The following is an 18,851-nucleotide window of genomic DNA, read 5'->3' as shown; positions in this document are numbered from 1 at the left end:
TTTTAGATCCTGAAGTTCAGGATGTTTTTTATTGGACTTAAATGAAGAAATGGATTTTTCCTTTCCCCGCCCTCCCCACCTTATCCACATTTTCCACATAATACTGTTAATAGTATCAACCTCCACAGCCCCTTGTTTTATTATTTCCAATAATTCCAAGTTCATACAGAACCGATAATGTAGCGAGCCCCAAGTATGATAATAGGCAGACTATTCCCAACTTTCTGTCTAGTTTCCAACCATTGAAGTGAACTGCTAAAAAAAGAAAAATAATTGAAATGTTAAGAGAGATGGTTATGTAAGTGAGTCCTCTGCTGTTCACTTCTACAGGAGCTGATGGATTTACAAATGCAGTTTTAATAAACCATGGAACACCTAGGCATAACATATCAAACACATTGGATCCCACAATGTTAGACATTGCCATATCTCCTTTACCTGCAGAAGAAAAGCATGTTGTTAAAATATGCATACTCATGCTGTATTTAATTAATAAGCTCCATAGGAAGATACACTGGATACATTTTTTGTTTGTTGGTTTTGGAAAATTGTTGTATTAGTGCAAAAGTCTTACTGAATTTGTATTTTTTAATTTTTCTTTGGTTAGTATTTAAAGTCTTAACATTTATTTATCTAATAATTATTTTTATTTATTAAACCTTTTTTCAATAAGGTATGTAGATTACTTGTTGCTTTTCATTTTAATTTAACATGGTTAATTTAAATTTTTTGCATTTTCAGATGAATATTATTTGGAGGATCAGATTTAGTGAAATTAATCTTCTATTAAATAGTAAATTCTTCTTCTCGAATTTTTTTTTTCTTCAAAGTATGTTACTGAAGAAAGATTTTTAAAGTTACTTTTGCTCATTGCATTTCATTCAGGCTTTACAAAATGTCCATTGTAGCTTGAGGAACCTACTTCTTACCTTTTCTTGCAACTAGCACACTTGCAATCGTGTCTGGTATGCTTGTTCCTGCGGCTAATAAAGTGAGGCCCATTACTGTATCTGGAATTCCTAGTGTTTCACCTGTAATAAACACAGATATTCCAAGTTACCAGTATTGTACATTCACTAACAATCCTTGGCAGATAGTTCAGATATCTCCTCCCTGAACAAAAAGAAAATAGGCACATTTCGATTACAGAACCAGTGTGTACTTAGGTGCTTAGTTTTTAGCTAGCAAAATTTCCGAATAAGGCAGGTAAATTGTATAACCCAGGTAGCGCAGATTTTTAATGACAGATGTCTAAGGATATTTAATAGCTGAAATGTTATCAGTAGTTCCCCTGTCTGATACACGTCAGAATCGACTCGAAGGCATGCAGCAGCTAATGCACACTTCCAGAAGTCGTGGATGTCCACTGTGGCCTCATCAGAGCTGTGTTTCATATGTTCTAATGAGACTGGCCATTTTCTCTTTCTCTTTTTTAAAAAGTTTTCGTAAAGTGGTCAGAGATAAATTATTTATAGCTATCTTTAAGCTATACATGTGTTAGCATGGTATACATTCTTTAACATCTTATTTAAGTGGTGTCTCTTAGTGTTCTTTGGAAAAGCATTGTAAATCTCTTAGGGTTCTACTTGAGTCTTTCTGACATATGGTCCCGATTTATTAATACTTCTGTTAAATTTGATGTCAGTTCAGCATTTTTCAGAAATGCATTCATTCTGGGAAATAGAATCAGGGGAAGTTAAAAAAAAAAGAGAGTACATGTAACTGCTCTTTCAGTGTAATTGAAAACTTGCTTTAGAAATTTTTAATCTTTTTCTTCTTTTTGCTTAAAACAAAGACCCAATTAGGAAAGAGGCTTATTTATTTCATGCTTATATATTGATATTAGAATGGTAATCGATTATTAATTTTTGTTACTGGCCTTGCCAGAGTGCATATGTACATAAATAACGTTCTTATTTATCATTTTGGGGGGGGCGCGGGGAGCTGTTCCATGATCTGTTACTTGATTCTGTTCTCTTCCTATTTTCCTAATATCAAATGTGTTTCTGGCTGAGAAAATCTTAGAGATTTAATATGCAATCTAACTGGACTTTTTTTTATCTTCCTCATTAAAAAAAAGAAAAAGAAACATTCCACTTTTTGCTACCCTACTGTTCTAAGTCATATATATTAATCTGGGAAAAGCTTCATATAAGGAATCAGCAAATTTTTTTTGTAAAGGGCCAGATAGTAATTATTTTAGGCTTTGCAGGCCATATAGTTTCCATTGCAATTACTCAGCACTAGAAATGTAGTGTAAAAGCAGCCCTAGGTAATATGTAAGTGAATGGGTGTGATTGTATTCAGTAAAACTTTATTGACACAGACAGGAGGTGGGTGGTTTTGGCACACCCTTGGTAGTTTGTTGACCCCTGGTATAAGTCAATTCAGGTTAACCTTTTTGGTAGAAATTCCTTATTTTTTGGTTCTATGTTTATATTCAGTTTTTCCTTCTGGGACTAGGAGTTCTTGGGACTAGAGCGGATGATGGCCCAGCAGTAATTAAGTCTTAATCATGAAGGTAGTAGAAAACTAAAATGCAACTTTATTTTATACCCTTTCATTCTTATTTCATAGTATGCTTATATTGCCATATTGGGAAGCAAAATAAAATACAATCCAGTTACACAGTGAGCACCCATCGTTTTCCGAAAACGCTGGCTCTTTGCTATAATATTTTTCATTATGGAGCGGAATTCAGTATATTAAGAGCTTATTGTGAACCTCATCTAATGTGATTTAATAGTATAATAGACATCCTGGGAATTAGGTTTCATTTATAAGATGACTTGTACCCCTGGGCCGTATAATAGTGAGACTATAGTTGGCATGTAATGCACAACTCACAAAACCTGAATGATCTTGCTGTTATAGAACTTATATTAGTAATTAGTCTTTTTGTAAATAGCACTTGGCTTTAGTCTTGCTGAAAAAGAAATTTGCTCCCTATCTAGATTAGTTTTAGTGAACATATGCAATTTGTTCTTATACGAAATTGTTTTAAGTTGTGCAATTTACAATACATACCAGTTACTGTGACCATCCAAACCAGGATGTACGTAAATGCAGATATCCATAATGCAGACATGAAAAATGTTATCACAAAATAGTTTCTCCAAAACTTTCTTCTGCAATCTGGTGTGGTTAGAAAAAGTAATATAATAATAGGAAGGGATAATACCCAAAAAATTCTTTTTAAGTCTGCTTCAGGCATGTTGAAAACACTTGGTGGATCTGTTGAAAAATTAAACAATTTTGAGTTTCCTCAAATGGCCAGTTAAGTTGGAAATGTCCATTTAGAAAGCTATATTGAAATAAATCAGCCTTATCATTTTTTAAAAGGCTGTTTAGAACATTTGAATACTTCATTACTGATACTGCTTGCAAAAAGAAACAGATTTTAGAGCAGAAAATGTAAAATGTGATACTCAGCGTTTCTTAGTTTGGGGCCTTAAATCCATCAAAATGTTTTGGACCATTCACTAAATATGTTAGAGATAATGTTTATGGAGTACCAGCTGAACATCTCTTGGTTTTCAACAGGGTAGGATATCTACAGTACCTTTTTGCTTATCGGAATGATCTGGCTTCTACCCTCATTGCCATCAAGTTGATTCTGACTCATAGCGACTTCATAGGAGAGAGTAGAACTGCCCATAGTGTTTCCAAGGAACAGCTGGTGAATTCAAACGGCCGACCTTGTGGCCGAGTTCTTAACAACTGCACCACCAGGGCTCCAGCTACTCTATTTGTCTCCACTACCCAGCAGTGATGATACCTTTTGCCCGCCCTGTGTCTGAGATAATACATGCTTAAACCAAAAAAACTCAAACCCGTTGTCGAATCGATTCTGACTCATAATGAGCCTATAGGACAGAGTAGAATGCCCCATAGGGTTTCCAAGGAGCAACTGGTGAATTTGAGCTGCCAGCCTTTTGGTTAGCAACTGTACCACTTAACCACTGTGCCACCAGCGCTCCAAATACATGCTTAGGGAATATAAAAGAATTATAGCATAATCTTTTTATTAAGTTACATATTCCATTCTAATTCTCATTGTAAGTGATTTTTTTTTTGTTTTGTTACTTCATTAATTCACTTAATTTAGAATTCACTAATTCTTAGACACTTAATAGGAACTAGTAGATAATCTACAATGTAACTTACAAAACTTACGTTCCTGTATTCAATTTGTTAAGTTAGAAGAATACAGTAATAATGATGATATATTGGATAAAAATGGGAGTTCACTTTAAAATTGTTTGGCATTTATAAAATAACGTACTCATGTTGATAATCACATTATATAACTAAGGTTAGTAAAATAACTCATGTAAAAGTTTTCCAAGCCTTACCCAATGGGCCATTAAGTAATATTAGATGTAATTTTATTGTAATACAAGAATTTGAGCTGGTTCTTTTGAGTTTCTTGTTATAAAATTTAACTTAGAGAAGCATACCTCGTATACCCAAAAGACTGTAAACTCTCATTTTTTGAGGAGGGAGAAAAGTCGTGTTTTAATTTTTTTAAATAGTAAATTAGATTAAGTTCCATTTTTAATGCACTTAATTAAAATTAGAATCTGTTTCATTCAACCGCTTTATGAAAAGTAACCTTGAAGTTTGTTTCTTTCTATAGCTGTATTTGACTTCCTACTGAGTAGTTGTAAACTAAATGCTTTGCTACAGCTTCAAACAACATGTTTAAAACTGAATTGTTTCTTTTTCCTCCAAACCATCCTCTATTCCAGGTTTTTATAAGTGGTGTCACCATTTTCTCAGTCAATCATGACTGAGTTACCTTTCACTGTTCCCTTTTCTGGTCCCATTTAGTCCCTCAATTGCCAAGTCTTGGTGATTCTACCTCTGTATTGTCTCACATTTGTTCTTTCTCTTTCCACTGCCTTCAGTTTGTGGGCATCTGCTAAACACATCAGCTGTTGTAATAGCCTTTTGCAGGCTTCTATGTCTTTTATCTTTATTTCAGTTCCTCTCTAAACATCATTTCAGGGTAATAGTCCCACTAAAGTGCAGTTCTAATCATTTCCCTGCTCACAAGCCTTCAAAGACTGTTCCACCAGCATTTAAGATTCTTTCTCTCCTATCCCTTTCTATCCACCTTCCTGTACTTCTTTTCTGTGCACATACTGTGCTCCAGCTACACTAGTAACTGAACACAACTTTTGCTCCTGTTATTCCCTTGGCCTCAATCCATAGAATATTCTTTACCCTTGTCTCTGTCATTTACACAATAAAGACTTCAGTAGCTGTTAACTTATTAGTCTTAACATCAGGTCATCAATTAGAACATTACCTGTTCACAGGTTCAGTTTAAATGTTCCCTTCTCTATAGTAATCTTTCCTTTCTAACCATCCTTAGCAAATTATGTACAGTCTTCCCCATTTATGAATCACAGTTTATTTTTTTTTACCTCTTTATGGTACTTATACTTTCATATTTTACCTATTTTTCCTGTTCAGTATTGGGAGCTCATTAAGGGTAGGGGCTGCCTCTTCATCATCTCTGAATCTTCATGATGCCTTTTTCATAGTAAATATGCAATTAATACTTGCGGAATTGAAACGAGATGATTTTTCTAGTGATTAGAGTTAATTATTCTGCCAGTGAATAAATAGTAGGCAGGATATAGTTATTACCTTCAGAAACCTGACTAAGACCATGTAAGCTTAAAGAAAGCTGGGAGTAGCCAGAGTCTTCATGGAATATTCCACTGTCAGTTCTTGATTGTCGACGTATGAATGGTTGATGGTCATCTTCCCATCCCATCAGTGGCTGTTGTTCATTTCTTTCCTCCATAGCTTTGGCAAGACTGGTACAGCAAGGACTGCATTTCTTTGTAATATATTGGTTAATTTTAATGTCAAAACACAGCACCAAAACATATAACCCATATATCAGAAGCAGTAAAGTTCCTTCATACCTATAAATTAAAGAAGAGACATTTATGGTGTTTTTAAGTCATTTTAGAGTTTATAGCTTTTGGACAAAGGCATCACAAAAACATTTCTAGATATTTTTCATTTTGTAGATTTGTCCAAACTTGTTTAAGACATTATGTATTTATTGATAAAAGCTTAACCCTATTCTTCCTATATTGCAAAGAAGAACTTGAGATTATAAACTCACTGTCTTCCATCTGTAGATTCCTTCCACATTGGTAGAAACATAAAAGAATGCCTTGAAAATAATAATAAATGAGGATTTTCAAACAAGTGAACTACTGAATTGTTGGTTGCCATTGAGTTGGCTCTGATACATGGTGACCTTATGTATAACAGAACAAAACATTGCCTGGGTCCTGTGTCCAAACGAATGAATAGTGATAAGCATTGTCCACCTCAGTTCATTGGCAGACTACATTCCCAAAAGTATGTAATAATTAACAGAATATACCCAAAAAAACCACCAAACCTGTTGCCATTGAGTCGATTCCAACTCATAGTGACCCTATAGGACAGAGTAGAACTGCCCCATAGAGTTTCCAGAGTGCGGCTGGTGGATTCCAACTGCCGACCTTTTGGTGAGCAGCCTGGCTCTTAAATGCTATGCTGCCAGGGCTCCTAACAATATAGTATCTGTTAATTCATTTTAACTGTGTCTATGCATATGGTCCTGTTGGAATTCTCTGGTATGGGAATTTTGTAAAAAAAAAAATACTCAGAATGTTAGGCTTTGGCTGGGGCTTTTCAGTTTGCTGTAGAGTTTTTTTTTTTTTTTTTTTTTTTTTTTTTTTTTTTTTTTTTTTTTTTTTTTTTTTATAATTGTAACTAAAATTAGCTTATGTTTACAAGAAAAAGATGTCCTCACGAAGTTAGACGCTAGATACCAGAAACAGTTTGCTTATACTGATTTCCTGCTTAAAGAATTGTGATAGGCTTATGCCATCACATTGGGACCTTCCATCACCTTTTATGCCAATAAATCTGTGCCACCACTGGAAGAACAGAGTTCTCGATTTCCCTAGTGGAGGGAGCATTAGCTTGGATACTCTCACAGTTGCTGTTCCTTATGGACAATTACTGCATCCCAGAAGGATCCCCACTCTTCTAAGCCAGTTTTTTTTGGGGGTGGGGGTAGGGGTGGGAGGGCAGAACAGATTTCAGGATGATTCGTTTAGAAACTGTCCTATGCTAGATTTTAAGTTCCTTGAAAATAGGTGTTGTGTAGAGTGGCAGCGTTGTCCTCCAGAGGGGTGCCATTTGCATTGTTTTCTGTTTGTCTGATGCCCCCTGGAGCCGTGCAGTGTACAGCTTGCGAGGCTCCGTGTTCTGCATTTTATCCCTTAACGATGCCCGGCACAGGGATAAATAACTAGGGAATGCTTGGTGCTTATTAGTTGAAAACATTAATATCTGCCCACTAAATCATCCTTTTATTCATTTTCTTGCACCAGCTAGAAACAGAGAAATTACAAAGTGAACAGTTTTTAATATTGAAACCTTAACATCATTATTTCTTAGAGGAAGAGGCTCTAGTTCCTCCTGTAAATGAACCAGAGAGAACTTCGGAGAAGCTTAAGGGAGTTCCTGTCCTTCCTCCACCATCTTCTCTCTCCAGTCTTTTGTGGCCATGGCCCCTTCTCACTGAGGCAGAGGAAGCAATAACCAGTAGAAGGAAAAGCCACTGCTGGGGCTTTAACTGGCAACAAAAATTGGGAAGCTTTCTGAACAAGCAGCCACTAGGGAAAGGCAAGAGTGGTGGTCTCCAGGGATTAGTGAGGGGTGAAAGGAAACTGAAAAGAAATGATAAAGTAGGAAGAAAAACATAACCAGAAATTGTGATGAGGATGTCAGCTCAGAGACCCACTGGAAAATGGGGCAGAAGTGGCAGATAACTGAGAAAATGACTGAAGTGATAGTTCTGAAAAAAGGAAACTAATGAACCATCAGAATCTCATAAAATCCTCTGTAATTGTGTTTTACATAAAAGTAACAATCATTTGAAGCTTACCAGTAAACTTGGTTGTCAAATATTATGCCAAGGACTGCTGCTACGCTAACTGCATATGCCGCGCAGTCTCTGAATAGGGGCCAACAAGATAGCGTGGAAACCTGTAAAACGTTAGTTAATATACTGTCTCCATTACAGTGCAACTTCAGTCTTAGTTTAATACCAAAATTATTTGTATATTTGTAGTTAAATATTGTTATCTTTTGCATATTGCTTAGAGAAAAGTAAAGGAATTTTAAAGAAAAGTTGTTTCTAAACCTACACTGACTTTCATAAATTTGACCAAGAGCTATTGAATACATGTCGTTTTCCTACTGATTAATAAATTTGATTGAACACATTATTAATGCCTTGTTTTTTTCTTCTAGACTATAAACAGTTGTACTTACAATTTGTCACGACAGTAAATTTTGTTGAATAAAGTTTTCTCACATACCGTGTTAGTCAGCAGGCCACAGGCTGCACAGATGCCGAGGAGATTATAAATTGCAGATCCGAGAATGGTGCTAATGCCAATATCTCCCTTTGTGACAAATACACCTGTGAGCAGTGTAGTAGTTAGTGCTGAGGAAAATGAAATTATGTCAAGTAAGCAAAAAAAACAAGGAGCAGTATTTACCTAGGAAAGCAGTAACTAATTCAGGAGCCGAACTGCCTGCTGCCATGAAAGTTGCTCCTGCCACATCCTGAGACAATCCAAGGCCTGGGGACAAATGGAATCACTGTTAGGCCTGGTAAAGTGATCAAGAGTTTGTCTTCATAAGTAAATACAGCATATAACAACATACTAATCCTGATCAAGCTGAAAAGAAAAAAAAAAAAACATGCAGGTTAAAAATATAAAGGAATCCAGTGTGTCTTTGAATTCATTACTTAATGCTTCTGTAGAAAGGCCAGGTAACTTGGGAGGAATTATGCAGCTACTCCCTCGTATCGTGTCCTGAGTGCTGTGATAGATTATTTGGAACCCAGAAATGATTTCTTTCTAGTTGTAGGACTTGTAGGTGAGTATCGATAGTATGGTTCTTTTAAACTACACTGCTAACTGTGTTCCAATAGGATCTGAGAAAGTAACTTGGGAACCCTAACCTAAGTCAAAAGATGAAAACAAATGTCTTTTAATAATAAATGAAGCTGAATTAAGCAGCTTGTTCACAAAGCATTTGAAATTTCAATCTTGTCAATACAAATTAAATTACCTAATTAACTAAAATCCAGTTAAGATTTAGTACTGTATAAATATAGTCCATTGATTTAAAACATGGAGCCATTAAAACATTGCTCTAGAGTAGGAAATACAAGAAAGTAAACACTATCAAAATAGTGCATATCCCCCAGTCTTAGAAGCAAGCAAATCCGTTAAAACTTTAGTGATTGACTTGATAAGAGTCTTAAAATTTTTGGCTCTTTCAGGTTTAGAGCTAAGGGACCTACTATGGGAATGAAAAGAGAAAGCTGTCAGGATAGTCTACTCTCAGTTGCTTTGGGAAGGCTGAGTCAAGATTGCATCAGAATTCTCCAACCAGGGTTTACTGGTAGACTAAAAACTAGCTGATACAGGTAAGCATCCTAGAGGTTAACTGATCTACCCTAGGTCACAAAGTTAGTGTCAAAGTCAGAACTAGAATTCAGATTTTCAAGGCTCTGGATGCAAATCCTTTGTTGATGTTTATTGCTATTTATTATACCTTATAGATTCCTGACACTTCGTCTTCCCAGACCCTCAAACTCTAGTGCACTTGGTTGAGTCCCTGTAACTTGGCAGTATTTCCTTATTTTTACTTCTTGCTTGTGGGGACTAGTACCTCTTGTCTGCTCTCAGATTTACCTCATTCTCTACTTATTTGCTGGGACATCCTGCCTTTGACCTTTTTCTATTTCTTGGTGTGGCAGGTCGTATTTTACAAAAATGACTACAACAGTATTTCTGCAGTTGCAGAACCTTGCCATTCCTAATTTGAAAAAAAGTGGAGTCTGTATCTCCTCTTCATGAGCCTGGGTGAGCCTTTATGACTGCCGTGACTTAAGAGTATGGCAGAAGTGACACTGATTTCTGAGGCTGAAACATAAAAGGTGATACAACTTCCCCGCATGTTCCTCTCTCTTGGAACATTTGCTTTAGACCCCTAAAGCCACTGTATAAAAAGTCCAGCTACCCTGAAACCCCCATACTTGGAGAGACCTCATGAAGAGAGGATAATAGAGATGCCTGAGGACCCCCCCGTCATGGATTGAATTATGTTCCCCAAAATGTGTATCAATTTGGCTGGTCCATGATACCCAGTATTTTGTGGTTGTCCTCCATTTTGTGATTGTATTTTTATGTTAAAGAGGATTAGGGTGGGATTGTATAACACCCTCACTAAGGTCACATCCGTGATCCAATGTAAAGGGAGTTTCCCTAGGGTGTGGCCTGCACCACCTTTTATCTTACGAGAGATAAAAGGAAAGGGAGGCAAGCAGAGAATTGGGGACTTCATACCACCAAGAAAGCAGTGCCAGGAGCAGAGCGTGTCCTTTGGACCCGAGGTTCCTGCGCAGAGAAGCTCCTAGTCCAGGGGGAGACTGATGATGACAAGGACTTTCCTCCAGAGCCGACAGAGAGAGAAAGCCTTCCCCTTGAGCTGACACCCTGAATTTGGACTTGTAGCCTACTAGTCTGTGAGAGAACAAACTTCTCTTTGTTAAAGCCGTCCACTTGTGGTATTTCTGTTATAGCAGCACTAGATGACTAAGACAGCCCCCTTGCTGTTCCAGCTCCCAAATTTTGAGTCTTCCCAGCCCAGGTGCCAGACATTTGAGTGAGTGAGGTTTCAGATGTTTCCAGCCCCGTCCTCTGACTGCATCAGAGACCCTGAGCAGGACTTGCTGAGCTGAGCCCAGTCAACCGAGGGTGTGAAGATGGCAGGGTGATTGTTGCTTTAAGCCACTACATTTGGGGGTGATTTGTTAAGCAGCAACAGAGACTATTGAACTGGCTATTGTTCATTTTTATTTATTACACTTACTGAGTACATGTACCTTCTATGCTATACACTTGTGCTGGGAATATAGGATGGCGTTGGGGAAACAGACAAAGGATAAATAAGCATTATGTTAGAGATAAGTAGCAAGGAGGAAAAGCAGAGAGGAGAGAGAGAAAAGTCACAGAGGAAGGATTGAAATTTTAGATTGAATAACCAGAAATGATTTCTTTGAGAATGAACTTGATAAAAGACCTTGAAGTGAGGGAGGGCCAAGAGTATTATGGGCACAATGAGCGAGTGCAAAGGCTCTGGCGAAGCTAGCCTGTGTTCAAGAAACAAGGTGAACAACAGGTCTGGAATACCCCAACCCCAGACATCCTGATTCAATTAGTCTGGGCTGTGGCCTGGCTGAGGGGATTTGTCAAAGCTCCCCAGACTATGAGGCCTGTGCGTAGGCAAGACCAAAGAGCCCCCGTGCTAGGACAGAAGTTGGTAAACATCCTCATTCGTTTACCTATGGTCTGTGGCTGCTCTCATGCTACAACAGAGAAGAGTAGCTGCAACAGAGAAAGCATAGCCCACAAAGCCTAAAATGTTTACTATCTTGCCCCTTGCAGAAAGTTTCCTGACCCCTGTGCTAGATCTTCAGTCTTGCAATAAATTTCTTTTCCCTGGGGAATTTCAATAACAGGGTTTAATGTCTTCTACATGGATGACTATAAAACCTACACATCGCTGAACAAATCCAGCATTTGCTCTCATCTAGCTTTTGCTGAGGAGCATGGCCTTTGTTTCCCATCACTGCCTACAACGCCATTAGTACCGCGTGCTGTACACATTCCTATCACCTTTATCCCCCACTGTTACAATAAACAAAGCACAAAGCTACTCAAACAGAGCAGCTGTGTTTTCAAAAAAAACAAACTGTCTGGAACATTGTTTTGTGTACTTATTGAAAGGCAAGAGGAAAAAGTGTGTGAAGGGACAGTTCCATTGTGAAAAGCTCTCTGGGGCTACTTGGAATGTCTAATCCAGGTCTTCTCTCCTATTTCTCAATGTCCGTCTTTGGTCATGGCACTTGATGAACATCCACCTGCAGTGACTAAGAAGGCAGAGAAGTGATGATTTGTGTAGCTTACATTGCCTAGCATCTCTTTACTTTTTACAGCAATTTATACTTCGTATTTGATGACAACTTGTGATGTGTAGTAAGACCAGCTGGCCATGAAATGTAAAAATAGAACAAGATAAGGCAGACTACTCTGTGATTAATTTTTTTTTTTCCATTTTAGGAATGAAGTAAATATCTTACATTCATGGTATATAATCCGCTTTCACATACGTAGTTTAATAATCTCAGTTAAACAGATATGAGTGATGGTATTCCCATATTACAGATGCAGAAATAAGTTCAGGAGGTTAAGTAACTCAAACTCACATGGATGGTTGTGTGCTGTCAAGTTGATTCTGACTCATAGCGACCTTATGTGACGGAGTAGGACTGCCCCATACCGTTTCCTAGGCTGTAATCTTTATGGAAGTAGATGGCTAGGTCTTTTCTCCCGTGGAGTGGCTGGTGGGTTTTAACCACCAGCCTTTACGATTAGCAGCTGAGCACTTAACCATTGTGCCACCAGGGCTCCTTACATGGATAGGAAGGATCTTAAATGTGGGTATTTATGGGGTAAACTCCGCATCTATTGGTTCTAAGTCCAATGCTATTTCTATTTCCCCACAAAATCTCAAAATAAGAATGGTGCTTACACAGGCCGGTTATGACCCTCGTGGTGGTGTTTTCCCCCTGCCTGGGCACTGACACACACCACCCCTATTCTGTTCCTTCCTAGGGTAAAAATACTTACTGGGAGTCGAGTATTTTCAAAGTTTTCCAGCGTATTCCAGAGAATTCATAAATTTAATGATACTGGATATTATAATGAATTGTCTTCCCAAATCAAATCAGGGCTAGATAATATGGGGAGGAAATTGAAGTAACTGTCCGAACTTGGTGCAGCTGAAGACTGAATGACCAATCCTCACTTAATGCTAGCTGAAGAAGTCTTCATTAGAAAAATCCAGTTTCAAGAGGGAGCTGAGGTGATGTATTGGGCTGCTGCAAGGTAGGAGAATGGGTGTTCCTTTAGAACACTTCTACTCTCAAAAGGCAGTAAGAATAAACCTTGTTGCTACTCACTGGGCTCTGAGTATGAAAGGAAAGATTCTGTACAGATGGATGTGTAACACTTCACAGATATTTTAAAAAGTTATATCTTAAGTTCCTGAGCATATTTTGTAAAAATGGTTTATACCTTTGAACTTTAGAATGGATTGGCTTTGTCTTCCCTGACCTTTGAGTAGCATTTCTTTCTGCTACAGTTTATTGTTAAAGATAAATTGTTCTGGGCTTTTCCCCCTAGCTATTACTCTTTCTTTCCCCGTTATTGCTCTAAATGAATAATCATGCCTCCTTCAGTATATAGTAGAAATGTTCAAGGTGAGTTTTCTTTATAGGTTTAAATGTGATCACATTGTTTATATAAAGTGCCACTTTATAGTAATGAGCTGATTATTAAAATTTATCAGACTTTTTCGTAAACATGTTCTCTTCTGTGATGTCATGTTGGAAATTTTATAACAGTTTGTGAAAGCCCCCTCCTGGAGGTATAGTAGGAAGAATATTAAACTAAAGCTGAAGCCTGGATTGTGGCCTCACCAGTAACCTGATAGGAGATTTTAAGCAAGTCTTCCCCTTAAGCCTCATATTTTGCCATCTGCAAAGTAGAGGATTGGACCACACAATCTCTAAGGTATATTCTAATTTTATCAATTGTTACTTAAAATGTAGAATTTGAATTCTATGCCTTAAGACTCAACACCATAAATTGTTACAATAAATATATTCCATTTATAATTAAAAAAAATTCATTATTGAAAATTTAGAAAATGGAGGGGGAAAATGGAGAGGGATGAGCCACTCAAACTTGTACCATTGTATTTTTAACCACTGCTATCCTCTTAATGTATTTCCAGCCCTTTTTCCAATGCGTATTTAATATAGTTACAACCATAGGCTATATACAATTCGGTGTCCTCTGAGACAATTTTAAAAAATCCTCAGTGGTGGCAACTTTTCATGCTTTGTGAATGGATTAGAATTTTGGAAAGAATCAAAAGTCACTCAGACTCAATTTTAGTAACTGAGGTGTGTAGTCGTGCTAAGTGGGGTCCAAAATGAAGTGTGACATGTGACCGTACGCTTTCTATGATTTGCAAAACTGGCTCCGAAATTTATTTTAAATGTATTTCTAAAAATATTTTGAGTAAAATCAGCATCACTGGAATTAACGCATAACCTCCCAACAGTGCACAGCTACATGCATAGACTTGGTATAGACTCTGTAATGTTTTAAACAATGAATAAAAACAATTTGATTACCATATAGTTGCCACCTCATATTTTGTCTGAGCTATGAAGAAGTGAATTCTGAAACCCTGCATAATGCTTTTAAAGCCCTGATTCCACTGAAAAACAAGTATCCCCCTCAATTTAACAGCTATAATATTTCAATGGACATTCACCTGCCGTTGAACTGTCCGTTAAAGTATACGTAAGATACTTTATCTTCAAAGCTCACTATTACCTGGGATTTTCTCCATAACGTGCTCAAGGTTACATAGGTATTGCAGAGGTGTGATTGAAACCTACATATTTTTGGCACCAAAATTGTTCTTTCAGTTATCTATGTGGATTATGTAAAGTGAAAAGATAGCATAGCTCTTTTATTATTACTGTTTTTTTGCTTGCTCTTGCAAAAGCATGTTGGTAATATCCAGATGACTTAGCCCTTATTTCGATCCATGTTCTTAGTGTAGATTAGTGCAGTCCAACGCGACCACAGTTTCCATCAGAGAGAAAGTGAAACAAAGAAAGAGGATAAATATGCTCTTAGGAGAAGGATGAGAGCCCATGTGGCAGGGAGGAAGCACTATTCTTAGAGTCATTGTTCTTTGTGAAGGCGTTGGCTCTGTAAATTTCATGAGGATTAACAATCAGACAATCCCGTGAAGCTGTAGGCTGTCCAAATGTCACACCCATAGAATGATTAGGTGCCCTTCCAATTTTATCATTTTATAGCCAATTATACCTGAATTAAAACTTGCATTTCTTTCTTATTGTCTGTTTCTGAAACACAAAGTAGAACATGAGCAAATATTAGATCAACGCAGAGTGAGTGAAAATATTTTTTTTAAATAAACAATGTTTTACTTAAGTACGTTTTACCAACCTTATTAAGATCATTTTCACTTAAGACATGTTATAACTCAAAGGTATCAGTATGGTGGAGGCATTAGAGTTTCTGATGAAACAGTATATATGTGTAACATTAAAAAAAAGGGTTCATAGGTAGGCCATTGTGGGCATTGGGGGCTGTATCAAGCAACGAATCTTAAGTGCTTCTTGGAGTTTCTGTATAGATCGCTTGGAAAAATTTAAAGTAAGCTGCTCCATATAGTGGTTCACTAACTCTCGGAGATCCTCATTATGTATCAAAAAGATATTTTGTTTTGGTTTTATACTGAACTTTTGTGTTTCTAAAAATGAACTCCTTATTGAGATAAAAAAACAGTCCTATTTGAACTATAAGTTAATATATAAAGAATTAAGCTCCTTTCTTTAAAAGTATCATTTTTAAAACCAATAAAATGTTGCTGAAGATGGAATAAAAAGTCTGGATATTAGTGTAAAAGAAATAAAAAGAAACTTGAAACAGAATATTCCAGAGATATTTAAGGTATAGTTTAAAGTTGCCTCATGGATTATTTTATCAAATAAAAGAATGGACTTTATATCTTACTCCTTACCTTGTGAAGTAGTACTTGCTTTTATTTGCCTTAAACTTGGTTTTCAAGCTCTAGCAGATACACCCTAGATTTGGTATTTGCCCCAAACATACTTCTGTTGACTTTACTCATTTGCCTCCTTTACTTTCATCTTTCCAGAGTAAAGGGCTCTAATCTTTTTAATACGTCTTTATGTGATAGCAGAGCCCTGGTGGTGCAGTGGTTAAGAGCTACAGCTGCTAACCAAAAGGTCGGCAGTTCAAATCCACCAGCTGCTCCTTGGAAACCCTATGGTGCAGTTCTACTCTGTCCTGTAGGGTCGCTATGAGTCAGAATTGACTCAATGGCAACAGGTTTGGTTTTTTAAGGTACTTGTGTAAGCTGTTCATTTGTATTTCCTCAGGTAATTGGCACAATAGCTCTATGAACTAAAAACTATTATTGTTATCCTTGTTTCACAGCTGAGGTAACTGAGGCATGGAGAAGTTAAGCAATTTACCCAACGTCACAGAGTGGCGAAACAGTGGAGCCTGGATTTGAACCTAGGCTGTGTCTGGCTCCAGGGCTGGCACTTTCCACCATCTCACTGTAGTAGTGTGGAGCTATAGGGTAGGACAGCAGTGTTCTTCCCCACCCCTCAACCCTCCAAGGAGTCTCAGTATTGCCATAGACCGTTCAGCAAGTATGTCAACATAGAGATATAGAAAAAGGTGAAAAAAGCCCCAAGCAAACATTGCCAAATATGAGTACAAGATAATGGGACTAACTTTACAAATGAAGCGTGGGAATTTTAGGCAAATGTTCATAAGTCAGGCTGGTGTGAATGACCTGAGACCACAGAGGCTCCCCTTTCTTCATCATTGTTTGGAATCCCATCTCTCTCCTCCGCCATTTTCTCTCTCTCTCTATCTCACCCCCACACACCCCCCTCAGAGGATTCATCCAAGTAGAGGTCCAGAGTAGCAACACTGGTGGGGATTAGGAAGACTGCCTTAGATTTACTCTTTACCCCGTTACCTCTAACTTCCTCAGCTTTAATTTGGTCTCAGACAATGCTCCCACTCAGATTCCACTTCTGGGAACCCCTTTCCCAGAATTCCCATCTTGTTTCTCTCCAGGAAGTCATGTGTCATATCCAAAGGTAAAATAGACAACCACAGTGTGATTTTATTTCTCTACAATATGGATTAATGTCACTCCAGTCCTCTGTGTTCAAAGAATCATCATTAGCCTCTTTTCCTAAAGAACCTAAATGGCAAAAAAAAAAAAAAAAAAAAAAAAGAGGATTGGAGGACGGGAGTATAGCAGCTACATTTCCTCCTACTAGTTCTACACAGTTAAGATGATAGTCAAGTGCCTCAGGGAGTGTAGTAAAGGCGTGTACTTGCTTCTCCAGTATGGAAACGAGGAGGAGGGGCTGTGTGACTGTTACAATCACTAGTAGAGCAAAGAGAAGGGAAAATCCCTTTGTGGAAACCTCAGGTAGTGGCAGCTCTAGGGGGCCAATCTATATCCCTGCAGAAAGAGAGAGAAAAAGCACTGGCTTGACTGAGAGCTGATCTGGGGCCCAGTTATGGTATCGGCAAGAGGCCTGGCCTCCACCACCTCCAGTGAGTCTCTTCTGGTCTTCACCTTGCCAAAGATCCTACTGCTGATTAAATGAGCCATTGCTGGTGATTTGAGGAAGGGGTGACGGAGTAGAGTGGATAGGACAAGTTGTTGTATGCCATTGAGTTGATTCTGACTCATAGCAAACCTATAAGACAGAGTAGAACTGCCCCATAGGGCTTTCTAGGCTATAATCTTTATGGGAGCAGATTGCCAGGTCTTTTCACCGGTGGAGCCACTAGTGGGTTTGAACCACTGACATTTTGGTTAGAAGCTGAGCGGTTAGCCATTGTGCCACCAAGACTCCGTTGGCTAGGACATAGGCCTGCCAGTTATACCACAGTATTCTAGGACACTTACCCTGCATTCATAGGGATGATTAGGTTCCACAGCACTATACTATAATCTCATATACATCTTAGACATTATGTTTAGATCTGGGACTCTAATCATTGAGGGCGAATGTTTATAACACGAATTTGAAACCCCTTACAGGTTGCCAACAGTCTAAACTGATTTTTTTCTAAGTAACTTGGTAGATTCACTTTATTTGTAGTATATATCCTCCATAGTTACAATAGCTATTTGATGTACTTTTTTTGTCAAAATTTTCAGTGCCTTTGGGGAGAAAATATCTTCTAAGATTGTACAAGTAGAACAGTTTTTCTGAAACAACCATACTACTGCCACTAATCTCAAACAAGAATGTGTAAAACTATATCATATAGCAGTTAAGAACATGCTTAGGTGTTGGCATTAGAGAGACTGGGCTCTGCTGTGTATTGGCTGTGTGGTCCTGGAAAATTACCTACCCTCTCAGCCTGTTTCCTCATCAGTATAACAAATTGAGTAGTCCCTATTTTGAAGGGTTTTTGTGAAGGCTAAATTGAACTTGTATGTATAAATAACATTAACCACTATGCTTGGTCTCCTATAATTGTTTGATAATAAATAACTGATATATACATATAACAGTCTGTCACATCATTGAATGCTCCAATAAACTGTTTTGAGGATTGTATTAATAATTTTTAATTGACAAAATGGGCAAACTATTACAGCTTAGTGTTCATCAAGGAACTATGGGGGAAATGCAAAGCATTTACAGACTCTTCTGAAGCCCAGTTTCTTTGAATGAATGAATGAATGATTCTATCTCATTTTTTTTGCCAGTATTTTCGATATTCAAGATCAGTGGCAATCCTTAATGGCTGAAGATTTGGCAGTGGCATGGGTATCCATCAATCACACATCCGTAATAGCTACTCTATTTCATGGCAAAGAGTGTTCATTTGAGAAATGCATGTTTGCTGGTGAAGTTTCCAAGTAATTCCCCAAGTGGAATGGTGGCATTCATTGTCATAGACATATAAAGTGATGGAATGAAGATTATTACAAAACTGTAATCTAAATTTTAATGCAGTATTTTCTTCTACAGGGCTAGAAGTTTTTTTTTTTTTTTT

General features: G+C 37.6%; 1 protein-coding gene across 1 annotated transcript in view; it reads right to left on the bottom strand.

The window, feature by feature from the left end:
* Nucleotides 1-63: 63 nt before the first annotated feature.
* Nucleotides 64-18,851, bottom strand: part of SLC24A5 (solute carrier family 24 member 5) — a 23,057-nt gene continuing 4,269 nt past the window's right edge. Inside the window, exons 4-10 of the mRNA XM_023740670.1 lie at nucleotides 8,592-8,675; nucleotides 8,409-8,512; nucleotides 7,973-8,073; nucleotides 5,659-5,942; nucleotides 3,028-3,234; nucleotides 930-1,031; nucleotides 64-438 (exon numbers count right to left, since the gene is read on the bottom strand). Coding sequence (XP_023596438.1) covers nucleotides 116-438; nucleotides 930-1,031; nucleotides 3,028-3,234; nucleotides 5,659-5,942; nucleotides 7,973-8,073; nucleotides 8,409-8,512; nucleotides 8,592-8,675 — 1,205 coding nt within the window. The 3' untranslated portion in view covers nucleotides 64-115. The remainder of the gene's footprint in view (nucleotides 439-929; nucleotides 1,032-3,027; nucleotides 3,235-5,658; nucleotides 5,943-7,972; nucleotides 8,074-8,408; nucleotides 8,513-8,591; nucleotides 8,676-18,851) is intronic.

This window comes from Trichechus manatus, unplaced genomic scaffold, assembly GCF_000243295.1.
Source record: "Trichechus manatus latirostris isolate Lorelei unplaced genomic scaffold, TriManLat1.0 scaffold00161, whole genome shotgun sequence".
In the NCBI taxonomy this organism is placed as follows: Eukaryota; Metazoa; Chordata; class Mammalia; order Sirenia; family Trichechidae; genus Trichechus; species Trichechus manatus.
This window is presented reverse-complemented; position numbering and strand designations above follow the sequence as displayed.